Below are 17,165 nucleotides of genomic sequence, written 5' to 3' on the forward strand. Positions count from 1 at the left end.
ACTTCAAAAAAAAGTATTAATTTGCTGTAAAGCACCTTGGGGCGTCCGGTGGCCATGAAAGGCGCTCTATAAATGCAGGTCTTTCATTCACAGGGTATAGAATATTATCTGTAGATAATTTAACACCTGTACAAGATCCCGCTCTCTTTCGTTGCTTTTAATAGTGATAATTTGAAAACAAATTACATTGCATATTATGTATGGATAATGAAAATATTAGTGCTCCAATGTTAATGTTCTATCTAACCAAGGATGTGATGTGCAGCCTTTGCTGTGTCGAATGGATCTGTTTTACCTTCGGAGATGTCAAACCAGCTAAAGTTCACACGGTGGCGCTGTTGTTCTTTCGACAAACCTGAGCATTCACTGGTTAATAAAGACAAATTGTGTGTGCTGACTGCGATGTGGGTGGCATTTCCCCTGAACGCTATATTCCAAATGTTGCATTACTTTTCTACCGCTTGACGTTAAAACAATTATCACTTCGGCGCATGGAGCATTTCATCTGTCCAATATACGGCAAATTCCTTTCGAATTGAATACATGAGCATTATAATTGCACTACAAATTACACGCGCACAAACACTATCATAATAATACTGCTGTTTTCGGAAAGAGTTTGAAACCTTTATAAATTATAATCCCCATTTTATGCCTGGGGCTCCTATTATTGGCTAATGCCGCGGTTGTTTGGGCCTGTTCATATGCACAGTGACAGATAGTGTATGCATTTTATACACACAGACTGAAACGTGAATACAGTATGTTTCAGGCTCCTATTTCTGTACAATGGGTAATGATTGAGGTGGCCTAATTCTAGACTCACAGGGACAAGTGATCTAAACAAATGCAAGCTACATGCAAAACAACTGGGGAAATTCAAAACGTGGCCTTAAATGCATGTTTGCCAAAATTCATTTCAGAGAATTGTGTCCTTGGTTCAATTATATCAGGGGTAACATTTTAAATATAAAACTGTAAAAGCCTGGATTGAAATTCTGACATTTGCCGCCGATATGGGAGAAACATCACGTCGCATTTCCTTTCTTACAACAATAACGTATTTATATAGCACCTTGAAGAACATAAGAACATAAGAATTAGGAGCAGAAGCAGGCCATTCGGCCCTTCGAGCCTGCTCCAACATTCAATAAGATCATGGCTGATCTTCTACCTCAACTCCACTTTCCTGCACTCTCCTCATATCCCTCGATTCCCTTAATATCCAAAAATCTATCAATCTCTGTCTTGACCTAGTAAAACGTCCCAAGATACTTCACTGGAATATTATAAGACAAAAAATGTGACCACACTGAGTCACACAAGGAGAAATTAGGGCAGATGACCAAAAGCTTGGTCAAAAAGGTAGGTTTTAATGAGCGCCTTAAAGGAGGAAAGAGAGGAAGAGAGATGAAGAGGTTTAGGCAGGAAATTACAGAGCTTGGGGCCCAGGCAACAGAAGGCACGGCCACCAATGCTTGAACAATTATAATCAGGGATGCTCAAGAGGGCAGAATTAGAGGAGCGCAGACATCTGGGTGGGGTGGGTGATTGTAGAGCTGGAGGAGATTGCAGAGATAGAGAGTGGCGCGAGGCCATGAAACACAATTGAACACATGTAGGAGAAAGAGCTGTTACTTAAGGAATCGAATTTCACAAACCATAGTTAGAAAGGTGCTGGCCTGTCTGCTACAAGTGATCCTATCGGAACACAACAGTTTAAACCGGCCCTAACGGGGCAGTGAGTCTGTAAATATACACTGACACATCAATGCCCAAATATTTCAGTGAACAATCGCAGTAACGACTACTGCTGTGACACTCGGAGCCATGTATATATATTAATGGCTGGATTCTGGCTACTTTCGCGTAGGCTCACAATTGCCCAGTTTCTGGGAGATAACTTGATAATGCCACTGCTAAACTAGGCAGGTCAAATTCCCCTTGTAACGGAAACACCAGTAATCCAGAAGAGCGAGAGAGAAATAAAACAGCTAGTCAGCAAATATTTCGGCTGTTCAGAGGTAGCATGGGGACACTAATACTCCCAGTGATCAGCCGTAACAGCATTAGCCAGTCTTGGTGTTAGATTTTGTTCAACATTTGTAAGGTAGGGCTGAAAGAAATGTCTGGTCTGTCAGTCCCCATTGCATCTGACCAACGCCTGGGTAAACACCAGTTTAAAATCACTGCCATTACCTGCTTACTGAGCTGCGCGCGTTCCCGGGAATCAGAAGTGAATTGCCTGGATAATCGACTGTTAACGTACTAACATTTTTTTAATCCATATTTTAAACTAATATGTTTTACTTTAAAATCCTTTAAAATTGTAAGCACCCCACCAGATTGGTTATTGCTTTTTTTTAGGCCAGCTGGCCATCATGTTGTTTCTTAAGTAACCGGTAATATTTTTTTAACTTGAATGAATGGGTTAATGGAACTAGGTAGACTCAGAACGGACTAATCCAGCCGCTGATACTGGTCTAATTCACAGTTAAAATTATGTCATTTGTTTCCATCAGAGGTTTATAGACACACCCTGACGTGCGGGCTTGGAACACTGACCGGCCAATATTACACCGCCGCAGTCACCGAGGAACAAGCCGCGGTTTCATGTGATTCGGGCGAATACTTCCAATGATGAGATAATAAGCAATGACGATCATGGGTATCCCACTTTATCGCGCACACCTGAAGGAGCCCATGCTAGCTTTAAAATTTCGACATCAGCATCTGAATCATTTTTAAATTCAACATATGTAATCTCTTCCCTGAATGATATGGCCATGGGTGAACAGGGTAACTGCCCTGGGAGTGTATCTCCGGCAACCGATCCGCAACACTTGTCGCTCGGTGTTTCCTCACAGTATTGGAATGTGTTGCTTCGTTTTTTACATGTCATTATTGTGTCCGGGATCCTCAGCCAGATTTACTGCATGCAGTCGCTCTCTCACACTTGCGTATTTTTAAAAAAACGATTAAATACACGATAAAAAAAATATTATTAAATAATCCGGAGCGGGGTCTGGACGATAGATGTTCGCTGTCTTTCGTCATCATCATAGGCAGTCCCTGGGAGTCGAGGATGGCTTGCTTCCACACTGGAAATGAGTTCTCAGATGACTGAAGAGTCCAATGTGGGACCTACAGTCTCTGTCACAGGTGGGGTTGTCTTTATCGAACAGTTGACCGCATAATCTTAAACATGATTTTCTCCATTAACCGGTGTGTTTGGCGGCGGGGGGGGGGGGGGGGGGGCGCTAATTGCACCATTACACTTAATGACAGCAGTTTGTGTTAAGTTTCTAATCTATAACCGAAGCGTGTTTGTTTATTTCACAGCGCTGGAGTTGAGTGTGTATAAGTTTCGTTGTGGAATGATTAAAGACAAATCATTGTCGAGGTACAAATACAGGCTGATGGTTATGTTGTTTTCCTGTGTAGTTATTGAAATCTCAATCTATCCATAATCTCTGATCAAGTTTAATAAATCTTGGCGAATCGATTTTTACAAATAATATTCTCGAGCTGTGGGCCTCTCTGGCAAGGCCGACATTTATTGCCCATCCCTAGTTATCTTCTTCGTTCTGCAGGTACTCTTCGCAGCGGTTTAATACCAGTAAGTGGCTTGCTAGGCCGTTTCAGAAGGCAGTTCAGGGTCTGCCACTTTGGTGTGTGACTGGCGGGTGACGAAGCAGCTTTCCTTCCCTGGAGAACATTTAGTGAACTAGCTAAGTCTTCGGATAATCGGACAGCTCGGTCACTTTTACTGATACCAGATGTTTGTTTCCAGATTTCTTTTAAGATTCGCGTTCTCTGTGTAACCAGTCCAGTAACATAGCCACTATATTACCGTACCCTTCACATTGTTGTTAGAATTCCGCCCTACTATAAAATATTATTGAATGCACTCAAAGCCATCACTTTTAAATTGCAGATAACCTGGAATGACTCATCAGATATGTCCGTACGCTAGCGAACGAACATTCGCTATATATATATACATATAGAAGTTGCTATATACGTTCATATCAGTCGATGGATTACATAAAAGGGTTGATCGCCTTTCACATTGAGCGGGGAGTAGGATTCTCCTTATGATATCGGCTGGGTCATGTGTAATATATGAGGAGATGAGGAGAAAGCGTGTAGGGAAACCAATGTAACAAGAAAATAAGCAAAGATTTTAAAAAGTCAATTGGATGACAAATCCACAGCGCAAACTGATAAGGGATAACATGAAAAATACATGAACACTCTGGAGAGTTTCAACTGTACGGAGCAGTTTTCAAATATTTCAATATTAATCATCTAGTTGGGAGAAAACTCCAGCAATTTGCTGCGTTTGGTACTAAAACGTTTCTTCGCTCGTCGCCAGATTGTAGGTGGTGCAATTACCAAACAGGCTGACCAGGGGGCGATGTGACAGAACCCAGCCGCACCAGCTCTGTGGCTGGAAGCTAACCCTGTGCGTGTAGACTGGGGACTGCTCGAGCGCTGTCCCCGTCCCGGCCAGCATACATACATCATCTAAATAAACTGCTTTACCAGTGCGGCAGAGATATGTTTTCTGAAGCGACTTAAGAATGTAAACGGAATCGTAGGACTTTGCCAAAAAAAAGAATGAAAACATTATTTGAGAAATGACCACCTCACATTTAAAGGAAAGTTAGCAAACCTGATTCTCAGCAAGTTGTCACTTTAGGATGGAGCGCGGCCGATTTCTCCATCCGCCGATGTTGGCATGGGATGGGTACTGAATTAGACTCGAGGGGTTTATAGATATCAAAGCTGGAAATTAAAATCCACGTCACGTTAATAAATATACAAAATATCTTTATTAGCTAGGGAATTTTGTATGGTAAATATTCATGCGCAATCTCAGATACAAGTTCCCAAATTAGACACTTATCATCTTGTGGAATAATTAAAATAAACTAAAAGCCGAATAATTTAACATTCTAACCTCGTTTATAAGTGTTTTTGGACTATCCATGTAACCTAAGACTCCCAGTGACTATAATTCACCCAATCGAGGTTTTTAGGGAGTTGGGTTATTTGCAGGATTCCAGTTCTGGCCTTGGAGAACATTTGATGTCAGTTAATGTGCGTCAGTGCGCACCGCAGATCCGGTACTGGGTAAATATTTAAATCCAGTCACTGCAGGCCGTAAAGATGTGTAAAAAAACAATTCTCTATCTTTCTGTACTTTAATCAATTTAATTTATTTCTCCTGATCTGCATTTATATTAGATTTTAAAATACAAAATCCCTGTAATGCTCGGTGACTTTCAGTGGCGACTGTTTCATATTTACTTTCAAGTATAAAGGAAACATGTTTAGGAGCAGCTATCTGAATATTTCGGAGTTCCCCACGTTTTGCTCCCGATCAAAGGAGATTGTATGTAGAACCACACAGGGTTTTCAGTGTAGCATCGGATCCGCAGTACACATTGCCCTGGTTTAAAACTCAAAGGCTGAATTGCACTTCGCCACACATAATGACCACGGATGTGTGTTGGATCCCTGTGTTGCTGGTTGTGAATGCTCATTGAAGTAGGGGAAGGGGTGAAAGTGGCGCGTTTAATGCTTGTTGATAACGAGTATATTATACTGGCGAGGATGGGAGTCGAAGGGAGGAGAGTCTGAAGGGCTCCCGACCTTCTATTGAAGAGGACACGTATCTGGTGCTAAATTTATCCAGACCCGTGCCCTTTCTGCTTGGGGGGTCACTGTCAAAGGGCTCGTCTCAGTCTTGGACTCTCTCCACCTGACCCTCTTCTATTTTCTAAAACAACCAACAACGTGCTTCTCAGCAACATGTTTATGGAGTTGTTGAGTTTATAGAAATTGCGAATTTGATCCTGCAAACTATAATCAGCAATGAAACAGATGCAATGTTTTCAAACGCCCAAATCCGGCGTTGTCTTTTCGCTATTTCATTGAATAACAGTCGTGCGCATTAACTCGGGGGCTGTAACACTATCTGGACTGCTAGCTGTAATTCTGTCTAAACTCTGCAGTTTATTGTCAATTGAGATGCATTCCAGGTGCCAATAATGGCAAAACATTCATCTTTAAGACAAAAATTAAATCAGATTCCCTCAAATTGTCAAGACTCGGTACTAACGATTTGGCAGTACAATTTTAAGTAACTGGACACTTTAGAAAAATCAATGCCGACCCTAACACTATCTGACACTGAGCGGCTATTTCCGCTCTGCACAAAATATTGCCTCAAAATCAGTCAACTGTGCTAGCCCATACTTGAATGAGACCATCCAGAATATATATTTTTAATTGGTGTTGCTGCTCAGTCCGTTATAGAATTTGTCTATTGCAAATGTGGCGTGTATAATGACAAGGCCTTAGAGTGTGCAAACAGATGCGGGCAATTCGAATGGTAAACAGAGTCACTATGAAAATCCCATTAAATGTAAAACAACCTTTGTTTCATTGTGATGATGTTAACTATAAGAAAAGTGTAATAAGCAGCATTCCGAATTATATTTTTATTGAAATTAGTTTTAACATCAAAATGTTTTGACAAAGAATCATAAAGTATACATTTTTCAAGTGCAATTATATTCAAATGTATTTATTTATAAAAGCATAATGTGCGTGTATACATGTGCCTTGTTATAGTTTATGGCAAAAAATCCGTATATTCCTCGCAAAAATCTTTCGAATCAGTATCAGTAATACTGTCATGGTATCAAGTCTGATGTTTCGATCTCAAAATTTATACATAAATACAGTACGCTAATGCTCATCACTAAACATCCTGCTCTTTAATACTGATATAGGAACTGAATGCTGTTAAAATAATTAGACTCTTGACATACGCACCACCTCTTCCTTCTTAACTAACAGGAAGACTCAACCGGACAGTTAAACCATTCCTTGTTTTGATCGAAAGAACTGTTGTTAATCGGCAACAGCGTTGAAGATCTAGAAATACTGGTAGGTCCCCAGCGGCTTATCTCTGTTGATGAGCATGGGTCGGTGTGAAACTTCCAACTCGACCGTGCCCAGTTCTGGCTTGGGTTTAATATTAATAAGAATAATCACAAAAAATTAAATATGCACCAGACCAGAGCTGATTTAAAGAGTGTGCGCGATTTCACATTACACAAGGCTTGATGTCCTGGCACACGCTCTGGTGATGGTGATGATAGTATGATCCACTGGCCGAGGGGTGGAAAGATGAAATCCCGTTGAAATTGAGCACAAAATCCTTTCTGTCACACACGGGCGAGGAGTGAGTCTGATAGCGAGGTAGCCCCACTGAAATGAGAAAGAGCGTGTTATCATCTATTATAATTGAATGGATAATTTACAAAGGCTCGTTATTATTTGGATTTCAATCATTGTTTCATGATAAATAAAAAGTTAAATATATAATGACTCTTTTTCCGCCATGATCATATCCCTATCTACCTCAACTCTTTACGTGTTAATTGAATATGTGTCCTGCTGTTTAGCTCAGGGTAAAAATCAAGATTCTCGGGAACAATGACTTCTTTTGTGGGACACGGTCGCCTGTGTAAGGGGTTACATCTGTAGATTACCAGATGTTAAATCCACATGTGTTTGCGGACTCGGTAAAGTCTGCCCCACTGTTAAATATACAGGCGGTGAGAGCATCCCCTTTCCAGTTTAAAAAGAAATAAAACTCGGCCTTGTCCATTAGTTGGGAGACCTTCTCTGCCAAGTGTAGAATACCAAGTTTCCTATTTGAACCTACAGTTGTTACATTCGTTAACCCCCCCCCCCCCCACCCCCCCCCCCCATTGCCATCACCAACGCTAATCTCTTCTCAATTCACAATCTGGTAAAGTCTAGCTGAGGTAAATATCTCAAAATTTTATTGATTAAATGCATCTTGCTGGATTTGATGTTTTGCTCCAATACCTTAAATCCCAATAAACGCTTTTTATTTTTGTAATTGTTTCGAGTACCAGATGCACAGGGAGTTATGATGAATATATCTTATGCTTTGTTTACAATGAGATTGCGACTAACTCGTTTTAAATGTGCAGCTGCCTTCTACATATTGTATGCTGAAGATAAACACAGGATACCAGATATTTCACCTAGTGTGGAAAAAACTGACCAACATTGTCGATTCTACCTGAAAGCATTGTGTTGTGCTAAATCATAACCTTCTCCTAGAACTGAATGAGACTTTTCTCCGAAACAAGTTATGAAATCGCACACCTCACATCAAACATCGATATTTTTCATACGAGATTTGTATATTTTCTCAGCCAGTAGGTATATAAGCAACTGGCACAGGAACGGAAACCCAGCTATTTTCTGTTTGAACCAGATATTCGGTTTCAAGATGATACCTAGTTTCCATGACATCTTAAAATAATAATTCAGGTTGTCATTAATTAATGAGTCACCGATAATGCGTATTATGTCACAGACTGTACTAGAGCAGAGTGTCTTGATGTTCCGTGTTTGAGAAAAGTTGTCAATATTAATTATAATATTTTGGCAGCCATCATTTGAAAAACGTGCTAAAATATAGTATGGTGACACACGCGGTTATAATGGATATTATATGAACTTCAGGATGTACAGTTGAACCAAAGGATTCAAAATTATCAGCACAGGCTCCCTGTGCCTTTTATTGGTGCGGTCTACCGTTTATTTTCCGGCATGCCGCTTTGCGCTTTGCCTGCTATCATTTTAATTGCGACTCTGAAATCAAAAGGTATAAACAAAAACGCTGCGCAACATTTTGCCGCGACCCGAGAATGTGTGCGGTTGTTACAGATGCCTTTTTGTTGGGCAGTCGCCGACCAGCGGTTCCCAGAACGCTGAACAGCATCAGATCTCATCTGGGTTAAGTCAAGCTAAAATCCTCTTCAGTGTGGTCCGGCCGCGACTGTCTTTGTTTAGTTAACCTCAACGACCCACATTTTCAGTGACTGTTTGGAGAGTTCTGCCTCAAGTCTCCACGGTTCCTACACATCTTGTAGACATTGGCGTTTTTTTTTTCTATTTCACGTTTCAGCAAAAAATTTAAAGGCGGGTTGGGGGGTTGGGGGATAAAATGATACGTGATAACCTTTGATAAGGGACGTTCAAATCAGTGTTACAAACTAAAAAAAAATAAAAGTAAATACAACTGATGTAACCTTGCTGATATACGGGGTTGTAGCCTGTTTTAGATTTAAGCTATAATTCTATCAACATAGACTGATTTTATGAACAGCAATAAGATGTACATTTTCTAAGAGGGACACGACATTCGCCTTCCAACGCTACATTTGTAATGAAACAATCAAATATATTTTAAATTCTTTAAAAAGAAAATTGCAGTAACGTTGTATAAAATCAGATATGTTTTAATGATAATAATATGGAGGTCTGATGAAGGATTACGCCACTACCTTAACCTATCCTCGGGTGCACTTACAACAGTTATTGGTATTATTTTAATTCTATTATAGGTAGTCGCGTTTACATATTGTCTCCTTAATGTCCTTGAATACTTCAAAATCTGCTGTGAAATAACTATTTGCACGATTGTTATGCATCTCTCCTTCAACATATGCTGTCCTGTTTCCATTCGTCCCCTCTTCGTATTTTAATAAGAACCCCCTTCTATTAATTGCACGATAGCATTTTGACCGTTTGCTGTTCAGAAATCAGACTGTAATATCTTAAAGGGCTAATAAGTTTCTGATAGAAAAAATAGAGAAATTAACATATGCGATGAAGTTCTTCGGCTGCATTATCACTCTGTTGTTCTAAGGCTAATTTCACCAGTCCAAAAATCAAGTGTATTTGTTAGCTTGTAATAGGACACAATTCTGTTGTATTTACTTTTTTTCGGTGCTCTCTGCCAGATACGCTAATATATTTTATTCTACTTCAGGAATTCAACTTTCAACAAAGTATTAAGTTTAAAAAAAGACTATCCAAGGTCTGGTGTCTGTCATGTATCTATTACGTGATACGTTGAATGCATGAAACAAAACAAGATACTCTACGCTTTTTAAACACGGGCAAAGACTCGCAAGTTACTGTACCTGTAATTTCTCCGGGGTCCCTTGTATTTTGGTGCAGGTAGGTCTGCTCCAGCGAGTAGGATGACATGCTGGAGTGAAGGCTGGAAGGAACCGAGTTGATGGGGCCCAGGCTCTGCTGCTTAATGTACGGGGATCCTCCTGAGGATGACCAAGGTGCCGCTGAGGCTGAGTAGGGAGAATGGCATTCCAATGCACTGGCCATCGCAGGAGAGGACGGTACCGGGCTGCTGCTGCTGTCGGGGCCGTACTCGCCACCTGAAGACACGGGGCAGCTGGCCATGTAAGTCGAGCCAGGGTTGGGGGACATGTGGGGGACGTGGTGGCCACTGCTGAGTCCATCGTAGCTCCCTGATATAGAGTTGCTCATCATGCTGAGGCTATTCTCCAGGTTGTACCCGTTGGCATGGCACGACAGTGAAGACGTAGGGCCCTGGAAGTCGAAGGTTTGGGGGATTATAGAGGGGCCAAATCCTAAGCCATTCATCATCCTATACATGGGTTTGAGGGTCTGGCATTTCCGACGGAACCCTCTGGGTCTGCGGCGAAACGAGCCTTCCTCAAACATGAATTCACTGGCCGGGTCTATAGTCCAGTAATGTCCCTTGCCAGGTCTGCCCAGCCCTTTGGGCAACTTGATGAAGCACTCATTGAGGGAAAGGTTGTGGCGCACCGAGTTCTTCCATCCCTGGTAAGACCCTCGGAAAAATGGGAACCTGGTCTGAAGGAACTGATAGATCTCGCTCAGAGTCAGCCTCTTGGTCGGAGAGCTCTGGATGGCCATGACAATCAGCGCGATGTAGGAATAAGGAGGTTTCTCGGGCCGCCGCAGCCCACCGTTAGTCTTCTTGGCTTTGGCCAAGGCCGAGGTCTCCATGGCCGGGGACTGTTGACTGATCAAGGCCGATTTTAGCACTCCAGGAACCGGACTGGATCTTATAGACGCCGGAGGGTCCAGATGCTGTTGCGAGGTCTCAGTCGTCATCTCTTCTAAAGGAAAATAAAACTCTGAAATCCGGAGAGAAGGGGGTGGGGGGAGAAAAAGTTTTTTTTTCCTAATAATGATCCCTGTAGACGCTACGCCCTATTTAACTTAACTGGACCGCAGGACATTTATTCCATTGGAAATACGTCAAAACACAAGAGTCCTATTCAATCGCCTTTAGACAGTCGGTTCATTTCTACAAGTCTCGCTCCTCACGCTCGGTCGGCTCCAGATATGGACGATTCAGTTTCAGATTCGCCTGATTTTCGAGGTATGCGTGCATGCTCCACACAGGCCTTTCCTTTGAGGTGGGGACTAGCTCATCTGCCGACGTTCGCTTATGTTCCCCTCTAGGAAATCCAAAAAAAAAAGTTCGCTCTGATTCCTGGCAGCAGTTCAGTGGCCCCGAGATCGCTGCTCCGTTCTCCACCTGGTGGCCATCCCAACGCAAAGCCCTTTAAGAAGAGGACGCGCAGAGAGGTCCCACTACTTCTCTCTCTCTCTCTTCCCGCAATGCTTATGCGGCCAAAGAAAACGTGGCCACCTATCACTGAGTAAATCTCGTCTCTCAGCCCCCCTCCACACGGATGAAACCAGAATTCAGGCTCCCTCCTTTTTCCATTCAGCACGCTCCAACCATCATCGGGAGCGAAGGTATTTTTTTAATGTGATGCACCAGATTCTCGCCACCAATCATTTAATCCACGCAATTAGTTCATTAATCAATCTAATTTAAACATTCCAATCACGGCCGCCACATGTTAGAGAGAAGCAGAGTGCATTCCTTTTTATTGGCTGCACGTCCGGGCTATCAAAATATATCCAAAAATGCCATTTGACGTATTCCAGACTTTCAAAAAAAAATTGCGAATTTTCCTTTAAAAATAAGCTGCAACATCTTTTGTCTTAGCCTACATTGGGATCACTAATAGAGTAGAGATATTCTGTTGTCCCCGACCCAATTATATTTATTTCCTATTATTTCACGTATTTGGTCACATTTCAGTTTTTATTTATTAATTCACCACCTCCCTGCACCAGTGTCTCTGCTGACGGCTCAAGGTTGGCGCAGTGGGTTGGAAATTCGCCTCGAGTTGCCTTGAAACTGGAAAGTCCACACTATTTACAGACTTGTTAAAACAAATCTGGTAGCGTCACTGTCATGAATGTAATGTAACTTTTAAAAGAAAGCACTTGCAAAAAAACATATGAACATCGCGAGTGTTTGGCTTTAATATTTATGTTACCCACCTTCTAACAATAATCACATTACACCATTGTGTGGGCAAATACTGAATGTAATTGCAGTTGCTCTTCGGAAGCTGGTTTGTAGAAGTACCTGTATAGTACCTGATATACTAGACACTTGTCTGAGAAAGGCGCAATAAAATAGATTTTCATTCATTCCCAAACATTTCCTCAGATACTCACATATATTGACAAAGCATAGCCACAGATGCACACACAGATGCACATGCATACATACTGCCACACTTACACAAAGCACTTACACATACTTACACATTCACAAAGCACCCTAACTGACGTACATGCATTCAAACACACCAACACTGACACAATCATATGCACACTGACATAACCTTTGCACATAAATTCACACAACTTGGAAACTATTCAAATTCACAATGCATTCTCAGGAACTAGGTACAATTTGATAGTCGAAATGTATTTCTTGATTGATTTAAATTTTAAATCTTTATTCAATGTGTTGCTTTAAACGCATAGCCGTTTTGCCATAAACCCCGTATATCAGTACCAGTTGTTTTTTTAAAGGAGAAGGACTAAAATTTAAAAACGAGGTGAAAGTATATTTACAAACATGTATGTCTGTATTCCATGCAAGTTACAACCATTCTTGTACATTTTACTATATTACTGTTTGAATGAAAAGTATGTAACGTTCTGAATCGAAGCTATTGGAAAAGTGCTACTGTTGCACCATTACTTATTGGAAAGGCTTATTTTCTAAAATGATACTATGAACATTAGATAATTAAACTAAATAAGATTAATTCACAATACTTAGTCTTAAAGAACTTGTTTTTATTTATCACCATATCACATCTCTCGCAAAAAGCCCCAAAAAGAACTTAAAATGTTGCATTAAAAACGCTTGGCTTCATTTAAACAGGAGATTAAAGGAATGGATGAAAGCAAGGAGTGATGAAATTAAAGAAAACGAATAGGTGAAAGGACGAAGAGATAAGGAGCGAGAGCGGGATTGAGAAAGGTGGTTACAGAGAGAGAGGGGGGTGGAATTGTGGTAGGTTGTATTGGATGAGTCCTGTGTGTATGAGGTATTGTTCTGAATAACTAGCTTTGACGTGAGTGGAAGCAGGCCCTTTCCATCAAACCTTGCCTGTACCACACACAGAGAGTCGGTGTCAGCTTACTGCTCCAGTCCTGCAGGCAGCTTTCTCCCTGAGCGCTACAATAATTAGACAAAGAAAAGCAAAATTAACTTAGCAGGCGTCGACAGCTTCCCCTCGAGCCCAGCCAGCATTTACAGGGATTTACACAAAATGACTCGATTGTGTCTGAGCTCAATCAACAAAACCCGCAAAAGAAGAAATAACACACCTTCCAGACTTTATATTCTGCTAAATGAGACTTGATTAATTACACAGATGAAGCGACAACAACCCGCTGTGTCTCTGCGGTCAATATTAGAATGCATCACAATAAATGTTGTCTCTGCATTTTGGGCAACGATGTACGTTATTAGTAATAGTTCGGATGTCTGTGGAAATGTAAACGCGCATTAAATTTTCCTTTCCAGTTTTTTTTTGATAGATGTCGGTATATTTGACGTATGGGGGAGTTAAAGTGGATTCGTTTTCCTTTTGTAATTCGTTACAACGTTACCCGCACTATTACCCTAAATTTCGAAACATTTCAGATTTCACGTTTTTGACAATGTGCTCATTTAAGGCCAAGCGCGTAACCCCATTGTTTACTTTCCCTTAATTCTTCCTTATTTGTTCGGATTCTGAAGACTCATTAGAAAGAAAATAATCGGCGGATTGGCCTGTAAATTGACCAGCAACTCGCGTCTGAATATCAAAAAATCTTAAACTTTGTAGCCAGCTGTCATCATTCACAGCATTAAGCGGAATAGACAGAATAGCTTTGTTTTGCTTAACTAGAGATTAATGATGCACGATTATGTGTAAACTGCGTTGGTTTGATATGAGTGTTTTATTTAACTTTTGGTGGAGGCTCAGCTCATTGTTTTACAAAGAAAGTACATTTTCCACACACCATACTTCAAATATCTCCAACAAGGTGTCAGAAAAATAACCCATCTTCCCCATTGAATTGTGTAACTTTTATTTTAATGCGCTTGAAGTTATATATTTGCATCCTATATTTAAATAGTCTTCACGTTTTAAAGTCGAGGCCTTTGTCCAAATTAAACGAAGGGTCGAGTAATTTTGTTTGTAATCGTCGAGTATGCGTTTTGTGTTTCCTTTCGTTGGTATTGTTACAATTCAGCTTGAGTGGAACCCCAAACTGTTGAGATCAGATTCCGACCAGCACAAGTTAGACAAAACATCAACACGGACGTTTGCAAGCCGTATTGTCTGGGAAGAATTGCACTGGAATTATTTTGAATGCAAACAATAACGTCAATCTTCTGGTGCTTATATAAGAAATGCTTATACTAAGAAATCACATAACTCGACAAACACTGGATTGCATTTTACCCTTAATTGTGCATCTAATTAATTTATTTGATTGAAATTGCCTGGAACAGCAGATTTGATTGTAGAGAGAGCAGGCACTGCGGCTGGTGTAATGGCAAGAAATCATTGCAAAAAATCCTGATAAGCCCCAGGGGCTGGCGAGGAAAGTGTCTGTGCCCATCTAATATCTCTTACAACTAGCTGGGCAGTAGTTCACAGATGCCAGGCTTCAAATCTCCACCCCTTCTAACACTTTCGCGATTTCCCGACACATGTGGCTTTACTGTTGTGTCTGTCACTAGTATGTTTGTGTTTAGAGATTGTAAGTAGGTCGAGTAAAGCAAAAACATCTGAAATGTCCCGCACAAAGACTCCGTGGCGTTTCTGGGTGTCACGTGGGATATTGTTTTCTTTTTTTTAATAAACAGTTGGCGATGAGTCGTGCCCCTTTTATATGAAAAGTGCACAGATTAATTACTCCACGGAGGAATTCTCTTTCTAGTTAGACGCTGATGGCTTTCTTTCTGTGACAGACAAAATCGAGGTCATATTAAGCGCAATGATATGTCTCATTTCTGAACCCATTGAGAGCTGGCGGTGAATGCTATCAATCACATTCAAAGAGCAGCGGACAGCCCCGAGTTCATGTCTGCTCCATCCATCAATGGATGGGTCCGCCGAACACTATCGCCTATCTGGCCACTCTCATCCTTTCGCCCCTCTCTTGCTCTTTCTAGTGAAATAGGAAAGGATTTGACAACATCGTTTTGTTTCAATTGTCCCGTGCTATTATCTCGATTACAACAAAAAAAAACGAGTTTGCTAGCTAACCTGTGCCGCCTCTCTAATCTGTTTTACATTCTCAAGTGCGTTCATTTCCCTGGTTGGTGATGGTGTGCTCGCGCTGACAGACTACCAGGAAATCCTTGCACTGTCTCACCACAAGGCTTTTATGCATCTCCAGTTTAAATGTAACCCTGTCACGGATCGCCGTCCAAACAAAATAGAAAAACAAAATTAAGGCGAAAAATCCTTCAGCGCACCAGAAGCTCCAATGGACACTTACCCTTAACAACTCGCATGCATTTATTCGTTGGAAGTCCCAAAGGCCATTTCTTCAGTCGTCTTTCAATGCATTTTTCACGCAGGTTAATTCGATTGGGGGAACCATTGATTTCATGTCCTCCCTGCTGGGTGCGAACTCGGTCATAAATAAAACGGCTTGCCACAACAAATATGCTACCGTATGGAAAGAGCATTTTTTTAAACGTGACTGTGATGCCATCTTTTCTCAAAGACATCAAACAGTAATCTTCCAATGCTTGAATTCTGAAATAAGTATAGAAAATACTGGACATGAACAACAAGTCATAAGGACATAAAACAGAAGGAGGCCTTCTGGCCCCTCGAGCCTGCTCCGCCATTCAATAAGATCATGGCTGATCTGCCAATCAGTGCCTGAAAGTAGAAAATGACTATTAGTTTTGAAGCAACGGCTCCCATCCAGCCAACTCTCTTTCAGACGCTGACTGACCTGTTGTGTCTTTCGATCGCGTTTTGTCTGTCTTGTAGGACACAGTTTAGGACAAAATATATTTTAAAATAGTCATCTGAAAGCGAAATCCAAGTAAACCCTCAATGGACCCAAAAGTAGCCTCAAATCAATTCAGGTCATTATTTCAACTACTTGCCCCACCCCGCCCGATGCTCACAGTCCTCTCCCAAGCATTTTCCTGACTTCGAGTTCATTTTTATGTTGCGAACTGTTTACGCGCTTTTCAGGATTCAAAGCGGACCACCGAGAAACTGCGAGGAAAAGCGAATTCGCTCCCGGGTCTCTGTACCGCTCAGCTTTCCTGTATGGAAATTGAGACTTGTGTTTTCGAGTTATACCGAAAAGGGTAGAGTCTGACTGAGCCCAGTGTTGTGTTTAAACAGCCTTTAGTATTTATTATTTTTTCTACTTCCTCCAGGATTATATATATTTTTGACAACACAAGGGGAAGAGGTCAGAGCGGAAAAGCTCAGTCGAAAATGAAGTTTAAACTCCCAGTTCGTAGATAGTGTAACACCAATCTAGATGATACACTTCGGATTAATAATTTCAAGCAGCACAGGGCACGAAAAGCTAGAAGAAGAAAGCTTGCTGTCTGTACTAACTGGTAGTTGGTGTAAATAATTTGTAAAAGAGAAGCGTAGTGGCGGTTTCAGCTTCACTGGTGCTGGAGTGCTGATGAGGGGGATTAGAACGCGAAAGGCTTTTTCAGGTATGTGCATTCCTAAATGCAGTGATTCACTGGCAAGGCTGTCTTTGTCGAGGAGCCCCTGGTCAATCCCGCTGACGCTGATTATTCTTGTCTCATATAAAGGAAGTAGGTGGAGCCCAAGTTAAACCATTTTTTCTGATATTTCATCCTTGTATAAAAA

The 17,165-nt window shown here is 41.3% G+C and overlaps 1 protein-coding gene across 2 annotated transcripts; it reads right to left on the reverse strand.

Annotated features, from left to right (window-relative positions):
• Positions 1–7,123: 7,123 nt before the first annotated feature.
• On the reverse strand, positions 7,124–13,461 carry foxf2b (forkhead box F2b). 2 transcript variants are annotated; one of them, XM_070879824.1, is made up of 4 exons: positions 13,418–13,461; positions 11,605–11,636; positions 10,050–11,033; positions 7,124–7,287 (listed from the first exon to the last, which is right to left on the reverse strand). In XM_070879824.1, exons 3-4 carry the CDS (start codon positions 11,029–11,031, stop codon positions 7,124–7,126), a joined length of 1,146 nt encoding a protein of 381 aa, XP_070735925.1. In that variant the 5' UTR covers positions 11,032–11,033; positions 11,605–11,636; positions 13,418–13,461. The 2 variants fall into 2 exon arrangements, with proteins under 2 accessions (XP_070735925.1, XP_070735924.1); XM_070879823.1 differs by lacking the exons at positions 11,605–11,636; positions 13,418–13,461 and having other exon boundaries at positions 10,050–11,031.
• Between the last annotated feature and the right edge of the window lie 3,704 nt (positions 13,462–17,165).

Source organism: Pristiophorus japonicus, chromosome 5 (genome assembly GCF_044704955.1).
Source record: "Pristiophorus japonicus isolate sPriJap1 chromosome 5, sPriJap1.hap1, whole genome shotgun sequence".
Classification (NCBI taxonomy): domain Eukaryota; kingdom Metazoa; phylum Chordata; class Chondrichthyes; family Pristiophoridae; genus Pristiophorus; species Pristiophorus japonicus.

Excerpts from the sequence above, each read along its gene's own strand:
- foxf2b (XM_070879824.1), bottom strand. The coding sequence starts at position 11,031 with ATGACGACTGAGACCTCGCAACAGCATCTGGACCCTCCGGCGTCTATA. Across the intron at positions 7,288-10,049 it reads GGACCCCGGAGAAATTACAG|TGGGGCTACCTCGCTATCAG; the intron begins GTACAGTAACTT and ends TTCTCATTTCAG.